At 38.6% G+C, this 26,152-nt stretch overlaps 1 protein-coding gene across 4 annotated transcripts in view; it reads left to right on the top strand.

The window, feature by feature from the left end:
* The window catches only part of Enox2 (ecto-NOX disulfide-thiol exchanger 2), a 288,302-nt gene that overhangs the window by 186,070 nt on the left and 76,080 nt on the right, over positions 1 to 26,152 (top strand). For all 4 annotated transcript variants that reach the window (XM_037198912.1, XM_037198911.1, XM_028894264.2 and 1 more), the window contains one exon: positions 21,299 to 21,433. In XM_037198912.1, coding sequence (XP_037054807.1) covers positions 21,337 to 21,433 — 97 coding nt within the window. In that variant the 5' untranslated portion in view covers positions 21,299 to 21,336. The remainder of the gene's footprint in view (positions 1 to 21,298; positions 21,434 to 26,152) is intronic.

Raw genomic sequence — 26,152 nt, 5'->3', positions numbered from 1 at the left:
CGGTTAGAAGGTATATTGGTTTAGGAAAATAGTAGTAGTAGTAGTAGGTTCTCCTCTAGGGCCTATGATCTCTTCAGCTATGGGTAATTGGGGTAGTTGCCTATGTTTGTAGTACTAGGCATGAATCCCTTTCTACTGAATAGGTCTTAAGTTCAATTAAATAGCTATTGGTTACCACCAAGATAAAAGTGCCACTACTATACTATTGAATATCTTGCTAGGCCTGTCATAATTGTGTTTGTAGGCTTTACAACTGAGTAGAACTATCAATGCTTTTTCTCCCTTGGCTAGTCCTCAGGGAGGAGGCTACAGGGTCTGTTCCAGCTCTATTCCTTCAGGTCCTGTGTTCAAAGTGTGTAGTATCTTCAACAGTAGAGTCTTTCCTCAAGTTCTGGGAGGCAAAGAAGTACAGTGACAATAGCCTATAGGCTATTGCTTGTTGAGTTTCTTTGCTGCCCCCTTGCCCTCCAGACAGCTAAATGGTTAAGAACACATGCTGCTCTTCCAGAAGCCCTGAATTTGGTTCCTAGCACCCACATCTGCCAGCTCTCAACCACCTATAACTCGAGCTCTATGGGATCCAACTGACCTTGGGCACCTGCACTCATATATACTACTCCCACACAGACACATCAACATAATTTAAAAATAAATCATAATTTTTTTAATATATTGAAAGACTTTCTGCACTGGTTGGTAAGTGGGCACTTTTGGGAGCCCTCTAAATGATCCCTTGTCACCAAGAGCACTGTGCTATTTTTCCAAGTTGCAATAACATCATAGCAGGAGTATCTTTCAAGCTGAGCAGTGGTGCGTACCTTTAATCCCAACACTCAGGAGGCAGGGTCTTTAGGATCTCAGAGTTCGAGGCCAGCCTGGTCTACAAAGTGAGTTCCAGGACAGCCAAAGGTACACAAAGCAACCCTGTCTCTAAAAACCAAAAAATAAAGTATCTTCCAGACCATCTCCAGTGATAAAATGTATCCTTTTATGTTTGGTTGCCAATGTCATTCTGATGTTTGAGTGTTTTAAACTTTATTCCTGAGTGCCCTGATATTACTCATAACTATTTGTGAACATGTTTTAGGTAAAATTAATCAACATGTCAGGAGAATCCTCATAGTTTAGTAATTGTTATATAAAATAAGTATAATTAATGTTAGAAGATATAAACATGGGAAATAGTAGCAGTATTAACTTGAAGGAAATATATATAAAATTTCACAATAGCACTTCTACTTTTAAAGAATCAACAAATAGTGAGAGCCACAATTATGGTCAGGCATTATCATACAGTCAATAGTGCCATCATATTGAAAAAGAAAGTATAATAGAATTGTGATGGCTATTTGTTCATTATATTGTGGGAGGGGTGGCATAATTGAAAAGTGTATTGCATACCTTCCCTGCCATTAGGAGCTTTTACAACCTAGCAGGGAAATCTTTCAGGTACCTAGTTGACTATTCATATAAGGCAAAATTTGAATTGCCATTTAGAGAATCACACTAATGGTGAATATCTCTTAGAAAGGTACAAAACCAGCACTCTTTCTGTGCTACAAAATAATCTCAGTCTGAGAAATGTTCAGTTCCTGGGAAATAAATGAGGAAGGTCCCTTACTCAAAACTGGATATCTCTGCGATGTTAAATGTGTACTGATTCTGTGATGACCAATGAGATTTAATGCCATAAACCTTAACTATTAAAAATAAACCTACTGATATGAATAGAGTAATGTAAAAACAGACCATTGCATTGAAGGATTCCTTCTGCTCCTGTGATGGGAACAAATTAGATAATTTTTATTTCGTTGTCATCCTCTATGAATTATATTTGATAATGGAATGTAAATATCACTGGTAAAGAAAGAAGAGTAGAATGGATCATTATAATGAATGTTCAAGTAAAGAATCAGATTCCAAAATCTCCATTATTGTATTGCCTAAATCAAGTGAAGCTTTCCCACTTTGCATGGAGTCATAGGCCTTTGTATATATAATATACTTGTTAGAACATAGTGACTGGAATGCTAGTTCCTCCTGGGTAGTGCTTAGTTGGGACTACTGTTACAGAGGCTTTCTGGAAACCCAACAGGGTCCTCCTGTGGAGAGTCTCTTAGTTCATTTGAGGAAGGTGCATCCTTCCCTATATGTTACTATCCCTTGTGCTTCTTTGTTTTTGAATAATAGACCACAGCTACAGACTCATTACCACCAGCTGCCATAAGAAAAATCATGTAGAAGGGAGCCATGCTTGTACCATCCCCAACCTATGCACCTTCTTTCTATCTTCACCCTGAGCTCTCTGATGTTTGCTAAATAACCTCCATATGTAGGAAGCTTATCAAGCTTGAAGTTTCGTCTATATGTGGTAGAGAATAGGTTGGCTAGTTATCAGACATTGGTATCACCTTACTCACTAGCCTCATTCTCTAAATCAGTTCTTGCTAGGTGTTTATTATATGCTACATGTATATAAGAAGTACGGCCTCTTATACTTTATTTCTAAAAGTCTGTAGCTCCTTCCACACACAGTTCTGCCAAGGCACTGGTATCCTGAAATACATCACCCTCAATTCTTCCCTCTGATGAGCTTAACTGGACTTTAATAATGCCTGCTAAATTGCCTTGTGACTCTGTCATGTGAATAAAGACTACAGACTCTAGGTTAGATTGTAAGCATCAAATTAAATTTATTGCAAAGGTCAGGCTGCTCTCCTAGTGTTCTGTTGTGCTTGAAGGTTAGTCCCTGCATGCTTGGCCAAAACCTCTCTAAGTTGTATTCAAAACAGATTTCAAGATACAGCCAGATTGAAAACCAGACATTTGGAGATAAAAGGCTGTCGACTCTAACCCCTTGGAAATAGCAAGCAGCTACAGTGATTTCATGTGTGTATATAATATATCATAATCTCCAGGAGATGATGGGCATTAAGCTCAGCACCTTTGCTCCCAAAGCAAGTGTCTGCTCATCCTTTCCTCCTAACTGCTCATGTCAGAGTTAAGAACTATTTCTTACCAAATGACTTCTAAGCTTGCTTGTGTCTGAGAAGTGATGCCCCTGGGAAAGCAAGACCTATCAGTGGAATTTGACTCAAAAAAGATATAATCACATTTAGATAATGCCAGACACCTCCGTGCTGGTTCCCTTTAACCTTATCTGTCTTCCCAGTTTAACACAGGGTTAGTCTTTACAGCTCACCTCCTTTGGCCAATCCTAGTACCGTGCACCCTGATGGGTGTGTCCAAAATAGTCATCAGTTCAAGTTCTACAAGAAGCATTCATGTAGTTTCTTGTCATTTATACACGCAGAAAAATCTACTTAGGCTTTTTATGGAGTCTTGTTTGGCCTTTACTTTGTGCAAGAATTTGCCTACTCCTCCCTTATAAGTTTGCTTAAGGAAGGACTTCGTTTCGTCTGAGTTTCCTGTTTTTCCTGTCTCTCTCAGCCTTTAGAAAGTAGCACTATAGAGGCTCCATAAGTGTATGTTAGTTTATTTGTAACTAGGGAACACAATCCAAATGGATTATACTGGGTTCAGAACTCAGATGTACCATTTTCTTCTTAGAAGTAAAATTTTACCTCTGAGGTTACACTGTACTCTTCAGAAGTAAAAACACACTCCATGGTTCTGTGCTACAAGCTACAATACAATTTTGCCAAGTGCAGTGGTTAAGGATTATGTGCTTTTCACTGGAGTTGAGAGGGGACTGAAAACCAGGACTCATTGCATTCCCTAAATTATGCCCTCTTGAAATTACAGCCCCAAAGCCCCCATGACTGCTCTCTTTATAACACAAATCCTGTTTTGCAATGGTGGTGCCATTTCTTTTCATTTTCACTTAAATTCTCTATACCTTTCTGTTTTCCTCGGCAGAGCTCATCAATATCGATCTGCTTTCCAGGGATGTTTTGAGGACACAATGCTGATAAGAAAACATTCTATGAGAGAATATTGATGACAGTTGATTTGTAGGCACAAAAGGAGAGGCACTCAGTAGTAATTGGGGGCCATGTTTAGCTACAAGACCACCCATTATCATTAGTACTCAGATTGAATTTAATGCATCATAATAATGCAGCATGGGCTACACATGGAGAGGAGGAATTTATTCTCATGTGGTGATTGTTAGTAATGACAAGCTGTTTGAACATATTCTGAACATAGTTGTACGTCTGTCTTTTGTTTCTCTTCCTTTCTTTGTTTGGAAATCTAATATTTACCCTGTGCTTATCCTATTTTCTCATTTTACATTGCATGCTAAAATATTGTTTTTATTCCCTTTTTTAAAGCTTTATTTCTCAATGAACAGCTAGAACACAGAGGACGGATTTAGAAAAGCACTTTAAGTAGCAAAGTCCAATTTACGCATGGTGGTAGATTTTATCACTGGGCTTTATTAATGGACCTCATTCTGGCTACATTGCACTTGTTTCCCTATACATTTGTATAAAAGCCCTTGCCTGTCTCATTAACCCCTTTGACTGGTGTTAACTCATTCCTGGGCATTTGTTGCCATAACTGCAGCTGTCCCTCAGCTGGAACCCCGTATTGGCTCCTCTGTGGGCCATGTCGGCTGGCCTATTTGTTTCAGGCGTCAGCTGTTAGGCGGAGGGCAAGAGACTAACAACCTCTGAGGTCAAACAGCCTGTCCTGTTTGCTTAAGCCCTCTTTTTTTTTTTCACACCAGATGGGCATGTGGCTGTCTGGCCCTAGGGCTGGGAAACATGTGTGGGTACATGACCAGTGTTCATCCTCTTTCACCCACTCTGGGCACCAAAGCAGGTAGCCTAGCTCCATGTTCAAAAATATGATCAATAATTCCTTTCAGTTGTCTGAATCTCTTCCTTCAACACCTGAGGCAGCTGTGGGGAATTGTTTGAAATGTATGTCTGTTCATAGAAATAATTGCCAGCAGTTTTATGGAGCGTCTCTTGTGTGTGTTTCTGCCCATATACAGATTTGATTATATCCTTTGTGAAAGCTTACCACTGCTTGCTCTCTTTCTCATAGATCTTCCAGGAGACAACCCCCCCCTTTTTTTTATTAAACAAATTGGAAATGCTATGCAAATGGCTATGTTCTTATCACACTGGCAAAAGTTAGGAGTTGCAGAAGGTTCCTCGGGCACAAAGTGATCGAGTGATAAACACATCTTACATTCATTTCTATTTGAGATAGCAACACTGTCCTGTGAGAAATGATTGCAATGAGAAAAGTATACATATTTGTAATATGCGATTACCTTTTGTTCTAGTACTTATGTAGATCAGAGACAACACAACTTACACACACACAGACAGAGCAGGTATAGTAGGGATTGTAGGAAGTATAAAGATGGAAACTTTCCACACAGATCAGGAAGACAACATGAGAGAAGAAATGTTAATTTTGCCCATGTTCTGCCAGTTTTGCTAGAAAGCCCATGAAAATGAACCTACAGATTAAGTCTGTCTGTGCTCATAAAATTCCTGTATAGCCTTTTGCCTTGACTTTAATAGAATTGATAATATGCCATCAACAATAGCAGCAGAACAGCAGCACAACTGACAACTAACATCCCCACAATATTTTACAACTTTCCCAATCCGTTTGCAGTTGACAACTCTTGTTTAACTATCTCAACAACCCTGACCGATTGTTATAATTGTTGTCTGTGCTTTCATGATGAAAAAAATCCGAGGCCCAGAGACGCAGACATGAAGTGACTTGCATTGTCTTCTGAGGTACTCATGGTAGGCAATACACACTGCCTTGTCACCATTCAGTCCAGCACACTGCCACCTCTACAGTCCCCAATCTCCTCTGAAATTCCTGATCAACAAATCCAGGCCCTGCAGGGATTCACTTTAAAAGCAAATGGAAAGTAGCCACATTACTGGGGAATTAGTGCCTTCACATGTGGATTTACTGCTAAATGATATCTTTGGCACTCGTGTTTGTTCCTAGATCACAAACTACTGATCTAGAAAGGAAGGTTGGAGAGTGGAGAAGCAGGCAGAGAGTGAGAGCAGAGTAACTATGCTGACTAGATTGATGTCATCTTGACACAGACTAGTCATTTGGGGAGAGGGAACCTCAGTTGAGAAAATTCTTCCCTGAAATTGGCCTGTGGGCAAGTCTGTAGTGCATTTTCTTGATTGATGATTGATGGGGGAGGGCCCAGCTCACTGTGGGCGGTGCCACCAAAGACGGGCTTCCTGGGTGCTGGAAGTAAGAAGGCTGAGTAAACCTAAGGACGACACTAGTAAACAACACCCCTCTGTGGCTTCTGATAGAGTTCCTCTCTCCAGGTTTCTGCCCTGCTCCAGTTCCTGCCCTAACTTCCTTCAATGATGAACCTGTGATGTGGACCTGTAAGCTGAAATAAATCCCTTCTTTCCCAAGTTGCTTTGGTCATGGTCTTTATTCAAAGCAATAGAAACTCTAGCAGAAGCAGTAAGCTCTTGACAACTAAAGAATCCTTTAGAAATGAGATAAAATATTTTTGAAGTGATACATTCAGGATACGTATTAGAATTGTGAAGATAAGCAAGGAATTATTTACATAAAAATCTTTGTCATTATTTTCTTAAACCACATATTGGGTACACAGTCTTTACTACATTTTATATAGTGTATATTATATATATTATATATATATATATACATATTATTTTATATATATATATATATTCTTTCATAATGGCTCAGTCTTTAATTAAAAGATAGCAGTTAGCACCAGCTGTATTCAGGGGGTTTTGTTTTGTTTTTTAAGAAATAAAAAGAAAACCTAAAGTTAGGAGGAGGCTACACAGGAGATACTGGAAGGAGTTGGAGAATAGCGTGAGAAGTGGACATGATCTAAATAATTATATTCACTTACCAAAGAATAGATAATTTAAAAAAAAAAAAACAGAAAAGGACAGTATGAGTCAGTAGAAAAAATAGGATTTGATATACAGGAATAGCTTTACTGCTCTTGAAAATGAGATGTATGTTGATTATAAAAAAAAAAAAAAACCTTGGCCAGTTTACTCTGGCAGTGTCTCCCATAACATGCCAGTCAGATCTCAGAAGTGCTGATATGTATTGGAAGGTATGCTTTCCCAGACCAGTCCTGCAATCTTTGAGTATTTACATGACCTTGACTCTCACTTTACCTTCTTTCTCACAAAGAGCTTCTAGCTTCTGTGAGATAAGAACACTTGCATGGTCCTTTGGAGATTTGATGTTGAATGCCTTAACTGTAACCATGAATTTATACATTGTTACCTAAAGACTTGCTGGCTTTCCTTGGTCTTGAACCTGATAGAGAATGCAGTAAATGGCTTGTGTATTGGTTTCTCTCTGGCCAACTTAGACAACATGTAAGCGTGGGCTGTCAGAAATTACAACTTTTCTTCCATGTGGAAGTAAGTGGATAAGCAAATACTCCCAGGCTGATTTTCTTTCCAATTCACTATTTACAGGGAATTCACCCTTTGTTGTCATTTTAGAATCAAATTTACTCTACCAGTCCCTTTAAGGTTTGCTCTGGCGATCATTGCCAAATTAGATGCCTTGTATTTTTTAAAATAAATTTTGTCTCCTCCACATTAATGCCATTAAACACACATACATATGGATTAAAAATGATATCCCTAGTGACCTAGAGATTCACTCAGGAAGAAATTTTAAGTCAACAGCAGAAATGCATACAAAGGAAAGAAAGTTAATAACTCACATCTTTTGCTGTTTGGACCACTGTTGCTGCATTAAAATATTCAGAAAAGCTGTGGGGCTAAATGGGGCAAAATATGACATATATAAGATAGTTTCCAGGAAAAGGAAAAATTAGTAATGTTTTCTCAGAATCATAAACTGACAATGAAATTTGCTTGAATACAAATTGTTCCTAGAGTAGACTGATACAATGGGCTTCCTCTGCCCAGCTGTCACAGAGGTCAGTTATGACCTTAACCTCCCTTTGTCTTTGTTAGAAACTTGGAAATAAAGAACAGTCCTTGCCTGTAGTCTTCCAAGCATTGTCATGAATAACTAAGATGTTACCGTGAGAGTAGTTCTATCTTTCTCTCACCACAGATGCGGGAGGATCAGAAGAGAAAGTGTGGATACAAATGCCACCCATGTTTCTTGAGGACTAAAAAGCAAATGAGCTTTGGAAATTGTTCTGGTGAGGTTGGGGTATAAACTGGAGTAGAAGGGTAACACTGAAAAATGTTTACAGGATAAGCAGTACTTTTCTAAAATGCATCAATTGGGACTATTGAGGCAGCTCAGCATGTAAAGCACTTGCCACACCAGCCCAATGAGCTATATTTCATCCCCAGAACCCATATGAAGAGAAAACCAACTCCACAAAGTTATACTCTGATATCCATACACGTGCACCTCCACACTTGTTACACACACAATAGTAATATTACTGTGGTAAGTAGTTATTATTGATTATAGTTAAAATAAATAATAATTTAAATACATAAAATAAAATGCACCAATTGGACAAGGAAATTTAATTGGACTGGGCAGTGTTCTTGGTATAAAGACAAAAAGAAGCCATCCTGTTCTTTTGTTGATGTTGTTATTGTTACTATATTCCCTGATAATATTGATAACTGGTTCCTTCATGCCCATTCTCCATGAAGGAATCAAAATATTCTCCTCTTCTCACCTCTGACACCCATTTTTCATAAAATAGCAGAGGCAAAGCTCACAACTGTTACTACGTTAGTAATTACTCATTCTGCAACCGTCTTATTGAGCTAAATACTACAGTAGACCTTTTCACTTACTTTCTCTTTTAATTTTCACTACCACTCTATGAGACAAGCACCACTATCATCCTCATTTTTAGACTTATAAAAATGAAGTGCAGAAACTTTAATTCACTTCCCAAGCATTACACAGCTAATTAGTGGTAGGCCAGGATTAGAATGCAATTGTAATGCAAAGATTGATCTTAACTGCTGTTATAGCCTCAGTTTTCTTCAATCAGGGTCATACTGTATTAAGGGTAGAGAATTCTCTTATACTTCTTTTTTTTAAATTTCTTTTGTATATGTATATGTTTTTGTTTGTTTGTTTGTTTTTAATTATGTATACAGCATATATGACAGCAGGCCAGAAGAGGGCACCAAATCTCCTTACAGATGGTTGTGAGCCACCATGTGGTTGCTGGGAATTGAACTCAGGACCTCTGGAAGAGCAGTCAGTGCTCTTACCCTCTGAGCCATCTCTCCAGCCCCTGTTATACTTCTTAAATTAATTCTTCTATAATTTCATGCATTCATATACAATGTATTTTGAACACTGTTCCCCTTAGTTACCCCCAGAGCCACCCCTCAATCCCATATCCCCTCCTGACTTCATATCCTCTTTTTTATATACAGACCACTGTATACAATTTGTATTTCCCATATATATATATATATATATATATATATATATATATATATACATATAAATAGATATGGAGCCATCAACTGGATCATAATCAACCTATAAGTGAACACACCCCAAAAGAAAACACTCTCTCTCTCTCTCTCTCTCTCTCTCTCTCTCTCTCTCTCTCTCTCTCTCTCTCTCAGAAGCTATTAACTATGAGTAACTCCCCAGGTAGAGAAGATAGCTCTTGAGACCCTCCCCTGTCCATATTGTAATGTTGACTAGCTTGATTTTATACCTGTTTTGGGCAGGCAACCACAGTTGCTATGAGCTCATGAGTGCAGTTTTCCTATCCTATCCAGAAGACACTTTCACTACAGTCCTGCCTGACCTCTAGCTCTTATAATCTTTCTTTCCCCTTTTCTGTGATGATGTCTAAGCCTTGAAAACAAGGTATGATATAGATGTCTCATTTGTGGCTGATTCTTCCACTGACACTTACTTCTGCAATTTTATCATTGTCCAATGTACAAAGAAACTTCATTGATGAAGTCTGGGAGCTAAACTAATCAATACATATAGAAATCCTCAATTTAGAGGGCAGTTTGATACTACATCTATCTAACAAAATAATAGCAATAGGTTTATTCCTAGAGCCTAAGAGTTCCCTAACTTTGGATTGTTGGCCAGATTTATAGTACCAGGCATGTATTTCCTCCTGTAAAGAGGTCCTTAAATCCAATTATAAAGCAGTTGGTTACCCCATAACATTCATGCCATTATTGCACCCTTGGGCATATCTCACTAAGCTGGGCATTTTTTTATGGTGTTCACAGTTGGGTAAGGTTATTGATGACCATTCTTCTACAGCAGCTTACATAGCACCTTATAGTACTGTGGAAACTGGCTAGTAGGGAGAAAGCTTCCCAGTCAGTTTCAGCTTGATTTTCACATGTCCTGTGACCAAATTATATGGTGTCTCCAGCAATAGGGTCTTACTATCAAAATCTGGCATGGTCCTGAAGGCAAATAACCTAGATCCAGTATAGATATTTCTTCTTGAGTCAGAGGTGTCGGGAGATCCTCCAAACAATGCAGGGTTAAGAGTTTTCTAGTTGCTCTGGCCAATTGCATGCTGGTAGCTTATGAAAAGTTAGTAGTTTTCAGAAAAACAAAATGAGTTATTTTGAAACATGAAATGTGATAGGAGTGATAGGAAAATCTGTATAGTAAAGGATATTGTTTTCAGATTATTTGTCAAATGAGAGTAAAGTTTAGAACTTCTGTTTCTGCTTTCATAGAGGTAAAAGGGAAAAAGAAGTTCAGAAGGAGCCAGAGCTACTGGCCCAACACAAATCCTACCATTAGTCACTGCCTCCCATGGCTCTTAGTGTATATATAGCATTGTCCTTAAGAGTTGAGATTGACCCTGCTGAGGCAGCTAGTTCTCAAGCCAAAGTTCCCATTATCACTAGGATTTAACACTTGACTTGTTTATAGTTATCATGGCTAGGGTCCCACCTCCCTGACCTAGACCATGACCCTGTGGTTAGTGTCCTTGCCTAGCAAGTCAACAGTATAGTCTCAGAGACCAACCAACTGAATAATAGAAAATTATTCCATTTGTTCAGAATTCTACTTTTAGTGTAGAAGCATAGATTCACGTATGGGCAACACATTTTAACTACCCATGTTATTTTCAGCACAGTGTAATGGAAGGGATAGTATCAGTCTCATTATTATCTAAAGAAATTGAAGCTCTGTGTTTCTCAGATTTTAGTAGCCATAAGAGTTACCTAGGCTACTTGCTCACAAGGCAGATTCTCCACCACGCAGATAAAAAATTTCAGCAGTGGGCCCTAGAAATCTGCCTGTTCATTTAGCCCACACTCCAAGTGAACAGAATTACACGGTTTGAAGGCACTTGGACAAACACAAGTATAATTAATGCACAGGGAGTACATGGCAGAGCAGAATTCAGACTAGCCCTCTTAATTACAGCTGCAGTTCATGCTATGTTTATCTTTGTTATAATCTATCTCCTATGGCAAAGAAGTTGACTCGAACATGTTTTCTCCAGTCCTGCCCAGGTCCACAGCCACTCAGACCCAAATAAACACATAGAGGTTTATATTAATTAAAACTGTATGGCCTAATGGCTCAGGATTCTTGCTAGCTAGATCTTACATCTTAAATTAACCCATTTCTTTAAATCTATACCTTGCCATGTGCCTCGTGGCTTATTGGTATCTTTATATCTTGCTTCTTCTGTGTCTGGATGGAGACTCCTGACTCAGCCTTCCTGTTCCCCGAATTCTCCTCTCTCTTTGTCCCACCTATACTTCCTGCCTGGCTACTGGCCAATCAGCACTTTTATTTATTAATAATCAGAGCAACACATTCATAGCATACGGAGCGATATCTAAAGCAAACAGGAGTAAAGCAAAGCATTTTGTAGATTACTTACAAAACTGTTCTTTCTTTCAAGAGGTTGCCAAACTTTCAATGGTATAGCAGTGGGCTTCCAACTACCCTTTTATACAACCACCTTCAGAAAGGATGGACCACAGAGCATTAGGAAGTTACTCATTTTATGCTACTGCTTTTCCTTGTTTCTCTTATCCCAACTCTAGCCACCACCATTAACACAATGAATATGCTCAGTAACCAGAGTGCATTTAGTTGATTTCTTAAATATGGAGACTTCTGGTTAAAAACCAATAACTACAAGAACTGAGATCCCAATAATAATTTTAGCATGTCTGTTTCAAAATTGGGGTATGAAATGGGTAACAAGATGAAACTAGAGAAGCTGTTGAAGGAGGTGCCTTTTTTGAAGCACATTTGTTCATTTTGGATTTCTTTATCTAAATAGGAAGTGTAGTTATATTAAATAAATGTGATGATGTCATTCTAAAACTAGAGTGCTACAGTAAACCATTTGACTCTACCTAGCCCAAGATGATATTAGTTCTGTTGACCTAAGAAAGTTAAGAAGCCAAGTGGTTATTGGGTATTGACTACAATAGTCCAGAAAAGCCCAGAAGGATGTGCTTCTGCACTTATTGGCTAAAAAAAGATCCTACAGTGGAGATTGATGAGTTTTCAAGTCCCCTGGACCCAACCTCAACTTAGTGTCCTGGCTCACAGTCACTAAATAACCTTCAAGTAACAAGCAATATATCTGGGAGTCTTCAAATGCACCCCAAACAACAAGAGAAACCTCTGGTTCTAGCTCAAAAGTGTGTAAGAAGATACTCCCACAGGGCAGCTGACGGGTTGTTTCTCAAGAAGAAAAAAAGAAAGAAAAGGAAGGTAATTGAGTGCAAAACAAGATAGCATGCTTGTTTTGTTTCAAGCATTGTGCTCAGCATTCTTAGTGATAATGTAAAGCTTAGTGTTTAAAAGTGTGTGCTCTGGAAGCATACTTTCCCAAATTGTAATTCTACCTCCAGAATTACATATATCTGTGGTGAGTTAGGCAATTTCCTAACTTATTTGTCTTTCATTTTCCTTATCTATAAAACTGATGTAATTGATAAACATTACCTGTGTCATTTGGTCATTAAAGATACCATGCAATGAGCATGCTCAGGTAAAATGCATATTTTTTAAAACATCAACATGTCTACTTAAAAATCATTAACTATAAAACAGTTTGCCATTTAGTTAATATTAGAAATCAAAATAATTATCACTGGGGCTGGGGCATTGTTCACTTTCTGCATAAACATGAGGGCCAGAATTGAGATCTTCAGAACCCGTATATCTGTTGCGTGGGTATGGTGGGCATTGTGGCCCACCTATAATTCCTGCCTCAGATAGGAAACACGGCAAGCTGACCAGCAAGAATAGTCAGGAAATGGAGATAGGGCAAGCTGACTAACAAGAACAATCATATCAGCAAGTTCTAGGTTTGACCTAGAGACCCCACCTCAATGAATAAGGTCAAAAAGCCATAGAAGGTGATTCCCAACATCACCCTCGGGCATCCACATGCACACACACAAGTATGCATATCCACACACATTTACCCACACACACTCAAAACATGTGTACATACAGACATACAAACTATACACACATTTTAAAATGGGGGGGTGGCAAGTGACAAAATGATTGCCATCATCTTAGCACCTGAGAGATTATCAGTATCTTCAGCTATAGGTGAATAAACTGATCAAAAAGTTTGTAGACTGTCAAGTCACACAAGTAATAAATAGTAAAACTATGGTTAAATGTTTGTATCTGTCTGGCTCCCAGGTATATCGCTTCCACTATACAGTGTTGCCTTCATAAATATAGGATATTTGCTATGAATTCCTGATTGGGCGTGGGCCAAAACCCATGGCCTTCTTCCTTACTACCACCACTCTCCTCTCACTAAAACTGTTACTGGAGCACTTGCATACAAATATTCAATGTGTTTTGCTCAACCCCACCCCTGCCCTCCTTTTTAACTCCTTCAATATCCCCCACCACTTCCACCTCCAACTATATACACTCTTTGTTCTTAACCCATTGAGTCCAGTTAGTGTTGCCAGTATGTGCATGGCTGTAGGAGCATCCACTAGCACATGGACAACGCATCAGGGGCTACATCCCTGAAGAAAACTGACCCTCCCCAAGAAGCCATCAGCTTCCAGTATCTCCTTAACTGTGTGTAGGACTTCCTGAGCTCTTGCCCCATTTATACTGGAGTTTTGGCTGGCTTTATTCTGTGCATGTCTAATAGAACTAGTTTAAAACCTGTAATGTCCTCATAACTGCTCCAATACTGTCTCTGGGACTCTCCTGCTTGTACACAAGAACAGTGCATCACTAGGATGCTGTTTAGTTTGTGAAAGTACCCTATGCCCTGAAGTTCTCATCTGTATGTCTTAGGGATTCAGCTATCTCCCACCCTATCCTGCTACACTCACAATCCATATGAGATTGGGTACTTACTATATGCACGAACAGTAAGACCCTTTTCTCCCCTCCTCTTATTTCCTTCCCCATTCCCTTCCCCTCCCTTCCTCTCATTTCCCTCTCCTTCCCTTCCCTTTCCAGTAAGAGTAAGTTGTGACATCCTAGTTCTCTGGAGTGGTTCTTTGATCCATCCTAGATAACACTCATAAGGAGGCAAAGCCCCTGCCTATCTAATAGCGTCATCTGTCTTTGCTGTCTCAGAGCTTTGTCTTACAGAATTTATTGTCAACTCTTTCAGCCTGCATAGCCATGATGCAGGCTGTGGCGTCACTGCCAGTGACATCTGCAACAGGAGAGTGCGTACCTGGGGCTTTAGTGCATTGTTCACAAACAATGATGCATTGTTCATTTTCAAGGAAAATGAATAAGGACTCAAAATAACACTTGCAGAGCACAATATATTGCTTCATGAGCAATAAATACCAAGCAGAAGATAAAACCTTGAGCCTTAGGCTTAATGCAATCTGAAAACATGATTTATTCTGCTGTTTCCTTTCTATTAGCAAAAAAACTGAAAGCACAATGTTATTCAGTGCTGGTACACACAACCCTGTCCTTACACCATAATCTATCAAAGGAAATATTTTTATGTGCCTGTTGTGTACAAGGTTCTATGTGATGTGCCAAAAAATGGAGATTTCTTCTGTGTTCTATGCAAACATTTTCTAAATTTTCTCTTGCTTCCTTTCATCATTGTGGGATTCATAATACTCTTTCTAGTACCACTCTCTAAACAACAGCCTATCAGCCATCCATAATGCCTGTCCCCTCACCACCACAGGAATGGTTTTTTTGATATGAAGCATAGAAATCGACAAACATGTTAATAGATTCCTGGAAATCCAACCAGATTAGTCTTAGTATTTACTGCATAGTAGCATGAGAGAGTAGGGTGAGAACTGTGGACATGGGACTGGCTGTGCAAGTGATACATGATTCAGGGTTGCAAAGAAACCAGGAGTGTGAACCACACTTCATTAAGAACCCACAAAATTGTGAACTATGGGGGATGGCTCAGTGGGTAAAAGCGCTAACCACCCAAGCAAGCATGGTAACCCAAGTCAATTCCTGGAACTCACCCGAAGGTGCAGTGGCATACATCTGTGAATCTGGCCCATCTATCATAAATAAGTAAATAAAAAGATATTTTTAAGGAACACACAAAATTGCTGCCATAGAGAAAAGTCTCAAACTTGATACAATAGATATTTGGAGCCAGATAACACTTCACTCTCGAAGACTGTCTGTCCTGTAGGACAAAAGATGATTATCAGCTTCCCTGGCCTCTACCCACTCACTGGACTGATCTCAGTAGCAACTTCCTGACCTCAAATGGTACAAACAAAAATGTCTCCAGACATTGTCAAACTTCCATTGAGGAAAAATTTAGCTCCAAGTGAGAACCACTAGAATAGAAGACATGGGGTATACCCATATGTCCAAGCTCAAATTATGTATAGCATTTTTGCCTGGCTTACTATAGCATAGTAGGTAAGAGCAGAAATCAGGAAGCCAGACTGTGTAAGTTTGTATTGAGGCTCCACTGAAAGCTCACTCTCTAGCCTCTGTTCCTATTAATTCATCAATACAATGGGATAATGAGAATTTATTACATAGAGTTGCTTTGAGTTTTAAAATAATATACTTTTTTATAAAATGTCAGAACAATGCCTGGCACATAGTAAGCATGATCAAAGTGTTAGGCCTATTATGGTTTCTGTTATATTATTCACCATTTTTATAAGTACTAGTATGGTTCAGATGTCTGGGGTCTATTCTATTGTGTATTATCTTCCTTCTGCAGAAATGACTAGAGAGCTAAGTCCACAGTCCAGAATCACACAGTGTAAAGAGATTTTGTAAAGCTTTAGATCTGTTAAATAGACAATGCAGGTAATCCCCACATTGTGTGTTTACCGAATTCTCTTATTTAAAAGTAGATTTATGGTAGAAGTAACAAAAGTAAATGAGATTTATGTCTCCTGATCAACTCCCATAAGTCATCCTCTAATCTCCATGAATACATGGCACATGCTTGCCCACACACAAACACAAAATAAATAAATACTGTTATTTTCAAAAAAGAATTGGAGAAAACTAAATTCCAGGAATGGAGAGTTTTTATCTAAATAAAAGAATATAGCTAGACTGGGTGGTAGTGACACATGCCTTTAATCCCAGTACTCAGGAGGCAGAGGAATCTCTGTGAGTTCAAGGCCAGCCTGATTCACAAAGCGAGTTCCAAGACAGCCAAAGCTATTATGTAGAGAAACCCTGTCTTGAAAAATAAAAAAAAAAAAAAAAATATACTTGGACAGATAGTACCAACATATTATACTTATTTCAAAAGAAAAGCAGTTATAATCATGAACCTGTATGATAGAATGAGTAATCTTCATTTTCAAGTAACTTTTACAAAATTGGGTAAACAGTGGTTCATAAACAGGCACTGACTTGGTAGTTATGGAGTGACATCAAGTTAAAGTGGATAATCACTTTGAAAGCTTTCATGCCTCTTATTCCAAAGTGCCATATCTTCAATCCAGTCACCTCAAAGGCATTTATGGACAACTACTCTATAACTTCTGATCTCTTGAGGAGTTGTCACACAGCAAAATAGGAGAACTGGGGAAGATATTTGAAGAGCATTTTGCATCACTAGCATTTGCCTTCTCTCCAGCCCTTTCTGAGTATTCTTGGCTACTACTAGTTAATTATAGGAGTCAGAGGAAACAGAGCGATATCCTCCTCTGTGATGTGAGTATTCCTTTCTTTCCTTTTTGAAAAAGATTTCTTGTATGTGTGCATACATGTGTGTGTGTGTGTACATATGTGCACACATATGCCCATGTGTATGCAAGTGTATGTGCCTGGGCACATGCATAGAGGCCAGAAGAGAGCTCTGTGTGTCTTCTTCTATCTATCACCCTCTGCCTATTGTTTTGAGGCAGGGTCTCCCCATGGACCAGGGCTTGTGTTATCTTGGGCTGGAATTCAACAAGCACCAGTGATCCCTTCCTTTCCATCCACTTCAGAACTGGAGTTATAGGTGTATATGGGATAGTCACATGTTATGGATATGCTGGGATCTGAACTTTGGTCCTCGTAATTGCATGCTAAGCACTCTTAGCCACTGAGCCATCTCTCTAGCCCTTTCTGAGTATTCTTGGCTGCTACTAGTAAATTATAGGAGTCAGAGGAAATGGAGCAATATCCTCTTCTGTGATATGAGACTAGTTTTAGAAGATACTTAAAGAAATTGCCAGATATCCATATTTAAGCTTGAAAGAAAATTAGACTAAAGCTCAACTTTTCTACCACTAAGTGATAATTCTACAGATATATTTATCATAGCATGCTTTGTTAATGTGAACCATTGATCTGGACAGCTGGGAAGCAAAAGATTGCCTAAGACTTTTGCAATCTCACTTACATAAATGATTGTGCTGATACAGGTGCATCGTTATAGGTAATCAGACTAAGTTATTAGTTGGATAGATCTGTCTCTGGTTGTAACTCTAAGCAAATTTCTACATATATTTAGTTGCTATTGAGAATTGGCTTAGCAATAATGGCATCTCTATGTTAAAACGTTTGTCATTCTGAACATGGATATACACAACCAATGAATGCCATTGCATGCATTACCTGTGAATCAAAGTCAATACAATTTAATTTTTGTTCATCATTTATTCAAATATATCACGAATTTCTACTTTATACCACACATTGCATTAAGAATTCGAGGCTTAAAAAGATGCCTACACTGGATATGGTGCCACACACCTTTAACCCCAGCACTTAGAAAGCAGAAGCAGACAGATCTCTGACAGCCCTAAACAACCCAAGGCAACATAATGAAACTCTGTCTCAAGAAATTATGAAAAAGATGCCTAATCTCTTAAATACCATCTCTGACCTGAAGGAGAAACAAGCTAGAAGAAGATAGAAATGTAGCCAAGAACGATAATTCAAGACAGTCGGGGTAAATATTCAGTTGTTCTTGATTCCTACGCTCTTCTAACCTAATGATCTTCCGTTCATTATCTGGAAGAAAATCACAGCCTTCCTTAAGGGCCCATTAAAATGATTGTTTTCAGCCAGGCGGTGGTGGCCCACGCCTTTAATCCCAGCACTGCACTTGGGAGGCAGAGGCAGGCAGATCTCTGTGAGTTCGAGGCCAGCCTGGTCTACAGAGTGAAATCCAGGAAAGGGATCAAAACTACACAGAGAATCCCTGTCTTGAAGAAAAAAAAAAAGATTGTTTTCCAGTGAAAGCTTCTCTAGCAAATTGTCTTCTCCACCCTTCCCATCTCCAAATACATATACCTACCTAATCTCATTCTGGTAGCATTAATGATTCTTCTGGAGTCCCATAGCACTTTACTCACAGTTTTATTGTAATGCTTATTACAGTAATTAATACTTGGTTCTTTGTGTATCTGGACCTCCCACTATATTGCAAGCTCTTCCAGGAAACAGGTTTTGTTCATCTCTGTATTCCTAGTATAGAACTTGCTGTATAGCAAGACACACCAAAAAAAAATTGAGTTTGAGGAAGAGAATTCTAAGAATAAGCAAACATATAAAAATCACATGTAAGATAAAATGTAATGAGAACATATAGGAAGGAATAATTGATTCCAGTGAGGTGGCTTCACAGGGAAGGTTAAGATAACCCTTGGAAAATAAATAGGATTTGACAGGTGGAGATGGGTGGTACAAGAAGCAAGGGAGATGAGAAGGACATTTAAAACACACTTGGGAATTTAGAAATGACAGTCATTGTGGTAAAATAATGCTCCTAGTTACACAGGGTCCTTATCTATATGTATAAACAAGCCTTACCAGGAACTGTGCTTCAAACAGCTTAGCAGGCACTTGGATTAATAGACATTTGGAGAAGAAGAAGAATACTATATTGTCCTTTTAAACTGATAATTTAGATCATTATCCTTCTCTCCCTAGCCCCCAAATTTGTCCAGAGTTTGGAGAGATTGGTATGTTGTAAATTACATTATTTGATTTCAAATCCCATGTTGAGAAGCATTCCTGAGCTGTTAGGTTTTCTTTTTCACAGGGTTGCATAGTCTTGCTGAGGGTAAATGAAAGAGGTAAAAGGAAAGCCTTTTGACACTGGAACATAGTTCCTGTGGAACTACCTGTATTCCCTGGGAGACATTGTGCAGTCTCAAATCAGAGATCCCCTAAACACTTGCTACCTGGAAACTGGAAATCTGACTGGACCTAATTATCGATTCTGTAAACTCTGGACCCAAAGGATATTCGACAATACATGTTTGTTTCCTTACTAGTATTTACAAAGGAGCTATGTTTAGCCTTAAGCTGTGCCTTCAGGAGAGCACCAAAAATGGGTTTGAGGACTAGAGTTCCTATGGGGGGGGGGGGCAGTCAGCAGCTCAGACTGTAATGTGCAATACTTATGGTTTGCTCACTCTCTCACGCCCTCCCCTCCTCTCTGTATGTGTGTGGGTGTTGTTGGAGGGAAGGCAAAGTCAACACAGAAGAATGACAAACCTGGAATTTCAAAACTAATGTCTTTGGACATTTGCTTATTCTCACCAGGACTAAAATAGCACAAGTATAAATAACGAAGCCAAGGACCATCCCTGATGTTGCCAGCTTGGAAGGACATGATGGACATTAATAAGCTACTCTTAGAACAGAGTTGCCTTCAGGGGTCTAATTGGCAGATGTTCATATTGGGATGTAGTAGAAAGGCTGTGTGATTTTCTTTTACCTGGAGGCTATCAGCAATCAGAGGAAAATTCTCAAATTAAAACACTTTTGTGCTCAGATAACTTATTGACTATATCTCACCCAACTGTTCAGTCAGCCCATGCCCTTGTATATCTAAGCCACTTCAATGCCTTTGCTTATGTCATCCCTTTTTCTGGGGTGTCCCTTCCTTTTCTTTACTAGCTAATAACTACCTATCACACAAAATATACTCTATACAATTCTGCCCTACCCTTTCAACATCTGTTCTCTATGAAGTAATTTATACCTACTCAGGCCACAGAATCTCTTCATTCCTTAAACTTCAGTCATCTAGTCTATAGCACTCAAGTATTTTATTGGCTCTTAAGTATTTCATTAGGGATAGTAAACCATAGTGACTAAAACGTATGTATTCTTTACAACCTTGGGTAATAGAGATAACCTTTAGAAACTTCTCATTTGTTAAATGCAGCTGTAAATCCTCCCCACCTCATAGATTTGTCCTGAAAGTCAGATGACAATGAGGCATGCCAGCTGCTCTAGTTGACATATGGTAAGCACACAATAATTAGTGGTAGTGGAAGGCTGAGGTGGTACTAGTACTAACAGTAATTATCATTATCATGATCATCTGTCTCTTCAACTAGACTCTGCAGTCTTTGTGGCTAGGAGCCATGTGTACTGTCTGCTTTTTCATTGGTTTTGCTCTAACCCCCAGAATATTCCATTAACTGATTATATGCTCAGCTCTTTCGATTGTACTACTGCAAGGACCAAAAATCTCATCAGGAGTATAATTTTCATATTTTATTGCCAACTACAGGAGCCCTTGGATGATTTTATTTTCTTGGTTTGTATTCCTGCGAAGTTTGAATGGAATCTGCTGAAGTAATAATATGCTAGTAGACAAAGGATAAGAAAACTTCTTAATTATTCCAATCTCCTTTGATGTGTACATTTGTGATGGGTAGAGACAGGGGAAGGGGTAGAAAGGAAATACACTAAAATGCCATCTGGTAAATTGCTTTCAAATTTCACGACTTCCTGCAATTTCAAGCTTCAATCCTTGTAAGAAAACTAGCATTGCATGGAGGCCGTATCCAGCACTTGTCCATTGACCATTTTTGTGAAGTGTTTGCCAGAATTTCCTCTAATAACTAAACTCGATACTGGAACATCAACACAACAAATTATTTGGCCTGTCATTTCATTTCAGCTGATAATACTAGAACTCTGAATGTAGATTCCACTGCAATGACGCTGCCCGTGTCTGATCCAAATGCATGGGCCACAGCAATGAATAATCTTGGAATGGCTCCACTGGGAATCGCTGGACAACCAATTTTACCTGGTATGTTATTTTTAATTATATCACAAGTACTTCTTTTTATTGACCATGTGGTAATAAATATAATGGTATGACACAACTTATTTGAAGTTGACATTTTCTAGATTCTGCCTAGAGTGAGCAATTTTGTAATATGAGCTTTATGGGCTAGATAGCCAGTTTGACAGCATGTTGTGTATATCTAGGAAAATATCTCATGCAGCATAGGGTCATTGGACATGTAATGAAATAAAAGGCAACAGAAATTTGGCAAGTAATAACAAAGCTTGTCTAATTTTATAGACTTCTTATAGAGGACAAATAAACAGACATACGCAGAGAACTTAAACATATCTTAAATGCTAGATTCCTAAAGAGGAAGGAGGAAGGTGGTAGGTACATCGGCTCCAAAATAATTTTGACATTGAATAACACTGTTTACATATGTATACACACACACACACACACACACACACACACACACACGAATGTGAACATGCATGTGCGCAAGAATGGCCATGATGGACTAACTCCATCTCCACTAAGTAAAAAGTCAAGGACCAGTAAAATAGCTCAGAAGGTGAAAGACATGATAGCTTGACCTTGATTCCCAGAACCCACATGGTAGAAAGAGAGAACTGACTCTTAGAAGTTGTCCTCTTCACTTCCACATGTGTACCACAGCATAAGTGTGCACATACATTGGCATGCATGCATGCAAGCATGCGCACGCGTGCACACACACGCACGCGCGCACACACACACAAATCAGTAAAGAAATGTTTTTAAATGTTTATTTAAAAAAATAAAATGAGAAGAAAAACATCACAATATGTAAAGGGGTTCTTGTAGACACAAAAGTGACTTCCTGGCTAGTAAGAGCTAATTAATGCCATTTCAGGGAGCCTGGGGTGGCTTTTTAAACAGCATAAACATTAATCTCCTTAGATTTATTTAATTGTGGCCCTACATAAATGCACAACAAGACCTAATCAAGCTAGATGCTTGCTGTTCAAAATGTGTTTTTGTACAGTCCTAGAATTGTTTTGATTCCCAAAATATGAGGCCCCATCCCAGAACTCCAGAACTCCTGAAACAGAAGCTGCATTTTGACAGGATGCCCAAGTAATTCACAGGCATGGTCATATCGATCACGATGATACATACCACTTTGCTCTGCCATTTGTTCATGGAATTAGTTCCTTCTTCAGTTTCATGATTCCAGGCTGAATTTTAAATCTTCATGGATTCAAATCAACTTGATGACAATATTAGCAATAAATTAAGGGATGCTATTATGTTAAACACTATGAAACAAGTACAAAAGAGGTCAATCAAGAAAAAAGATATGTGAATGAGAAATAGTTACCAACCCGGAAGCTTTATCAATATTTGGTAACATTCATAGTGCCAGGAGGTTCTATTTATGCTACAAGGGAAGAAAAATATTCAACAATCTTACCCCACTGTGAACCCTACATATAACAATAATGAATGGCATGGCAAGATGTGACCACTGGTACAATAGTTATGTTATAGGAGTAACCGACAACTTTACAATTAGATTTAAAGCCTACTCTACAAGACTGAACTCATTCCTTGTACTGTTGACTGGCTAAATCATAGGCCCTAAATGAGAACCTAATACTATTAGTCTGCTTATTGGACATAGTATTAAACTCCCCTTTATTCTAATCTTCATAGTCATAGGTTAGTGTATCCCTTATCCTTCATCAGAGAAGCTTCTTTTTATAATAGATAGCCATTAATACAGAGACCCACAGCTGGTCAGTGTGTAGAGAGTAAGAGACTCTGGAGTGCTCAGCCCTAAATGGGATATCCATAACCCTGCTCAAGCCTCAGGGATCATTGTGGAAGAGGAGGCAGGAAGATTGTAAGAGCCAGAGGTAGTGGATGCCTGCATGTTTACTAGAAATAACAGAGCAGTGGTACACATGAACTCACTGAAGCTCTGGCTGTATGCCCAAGACCTGCACAAGATCAGTTAAGCCAAAATCCCAAATGGATTGGATTGAAAGATGTCTAAGAAATTAGCAAAGCACACCACTGGATATGTCTGTGATATTTTTCACAAAGATGATTGACATGTCGGAATGCAAATAAGGAGAAGACCCATAATAAACATGGGCAGCACCATCCAATAGGCTGGAGGCTGATGAAATAAAAGTAGACAAATAAAAATACAGCCTGCAGGTACAAATTCACTTTTCCTGAGTGAGTGTATCTCATACTGTTTCCAAGCACATCAGAGTCCCATCACTTTAGCCTTTTCATATGGCTCTTAGCACTTACTCTCTAGGAATCTTCTGGCCTCTTCAGTCTTGGGTTGGGACTACATCATTGATCCTCCCTCTTGTTCTACAGCTCAGTTTCTTTCACTGAATAGTTACTAGTTAACATCTGTAATTTTCATACAACCCTCTAGAAAGGGGACCTTTTAGAGGGGAAAAGGATAAGAAATGTGGTAAAAATGTTCAAATATAATCATGCTTATATACATATATGGAGATGTCATAATGAAAACCACTATATTTTTGCAACTACTACACTAAATAAAAATGACCCTTATGGAGCTATTCTCCAAAGTACCCTTATTGATGGTTTAGTAGTTCAGCTACTTTTCTGCCTCTCAGGCATTTGCCTGCTGAGCCAGTAGACTGTTCTTTGGCCTGTCTCATCTGCCTGTCTATGACAATAGAATACACTTTGTCATAGATGAAAAAGAGATGATATATAAGCTTTCTTGACATCTCCCTGAGAGTTCAGATCTCTACTGTCATGGATATTGTTGATGAATACATACTTGTCATTGAAGACAGTGACTGGCATAATTATATTCTTTAAGTGAAGAACAGAAATAGGCCATCTCAGGTTTGGAATGGATCTGCCTTTCATCTGCCATGCTGTTTTATGCAGCTGCTATTCAATAAAATTAATTTACACTAATGACAGGTCAGGATCACCTCTTGCACCTGTTTTCTGCAACAGTGTTTGTGTTTTGCCATCACATTCCAAAAAGACTGTTTATTGTCCCATGAAAAAGGCAACCAGAAATGCCATAGCTTCTGGTGAAAGAACAATGTTCTAATCTTGTCATCCCAGATAAAACCAAGAATGAACCAACTGAAAATTACTCAGTAAATATTATTTGCTGCTGTCTAGTATTTCCATCTTCAATTCAAATACCCTTAGCAGCTTCATAATGATCTGTGAAGTATGAAAGTAAGGGAACAATCTCTTATTATGGTGTCTTCACTGCAAGGACTCAGTATAAGAAAAAAAATGGAAAATATGGGCTCATTGATTTTATTTCCAGATCAAGATCAAGACCCACCATGGATATTATCATCCTAAAGAAGACAGTTATCTTTGAACTTGCCAGGTTAACTATAACAGAAACAGAAAAAGAATGGGATTGCATGTCTCATGACTGTTCCCATTTCTGCCAGATCCTGAAGGAAGTCTGGACTTAGGTTTGTCTTCCACAGGTACAGGATGCTTTCAATGACAAATAGGGTGAGATCTTGGGAAAAATTACTTTACTGTGAGCCAGTGATACATATAACAGTGTGCCAAATAAAATTAATATTTCTCCAAAACAAACTCAGACTCCTTCCAGTAATGGTAATCCTAAAATATGTCATGAAGTATATTTACCTGGAGATGTGTAGTTAATGTCCACAAGGTCAGGTGTGTTCTCACACTTACACAGTAGCTGGCAGGGAGATCAAGTTGTCATCATTTGGGTTAGACACAACTGAGGTTCTGTACAATATAATAGAGAATATTTAAAATGTATAGTTATTTGCCTGTATAAATAAAGAGGTACCCAACTTTAATAAGATATGTAAGCTATATGATCCATGTACTGTCATGCTTTTCCTCAGAAACAACCACATCATGATTGACTTGAGAGCCAATGACAACATCAAGATAAACTAGAACATAGGGGACAAAAAAATGGATGGCACTGTAGAGATTGAGTATTGAGACAACCACCAAAACTGAAGTCTGGACATATGTTCGAAGAACTGCTCCATAAAAACAAATAGTCATTTAACATCATAATATGTGTAGATAAATGCTATGGAGCGGTTTTCATATAGAAACATTTTTAAACTATTTAGAACCTTTAGAAAAATACCCAAAGATCAAGAGCTTCAGAAACTTCAAAATAAAGATCATAGTCTTTGTTTTGGTAGACAGAGGCGGTGGTGCACACCTTTAATCCCAGCATGCAGAAGGCAGAAGCAGGTGGATCTATGTGAGTTTGAGGCCAACCTGGGATACAGAGCAAGTTCCAGGACATCCAGGGCTACACAGAGAAACCTTGCCTCAAAAAACTAAAAAGAAAGAAAAAGAAAAAAGATCATTGTCTTAACTCCCTGAAATACATAAATTCATAATCAATTATAAAAATAATCTTTTAAAAGACTCCCTATTGGAACTATCAAGAAGGATCTGAGTGATTCTGTTTATTTTTTCACTCATATAAGTAATATTTATTATAGCCTGCTATATGCAAGGTACTATTAGGAGCCCTAGAGAGAAGGCAGGTAAACACAAAGATCCCTGCTCTGAAATTGGCCCCAGTACATTTACAGAATCACATTTTCTCCCCCGATAAAATGAGTTTGCAGGTATAAGCTGCCTCTTGACTGACAACAGCTCAAACCTTCCCTTCCATATTATTAGTTTGTTCTTTCACTTCAGCACTCATTT

Source organism: Peromyscus leucopus, chromosome X (genome assembly GCF_004664715.2).
Source record: "Peromyscus leucopus breed LL Stock chromosome X, UCI_PerLeu_2.1, whole genome shotgun sequence".
NCBI classification, from domain to species: Eukaryota; Metazoa; Chordata; class Mammalia; order Rodentia; family Cricetidae; genus Peromyscus; species Peromyscus leucopus.
The sequence above is the reverse complement of the archived record's forward strand: the minus strand, read 5'-3'. Positions and strand labels throughout refer to the sequence as shown.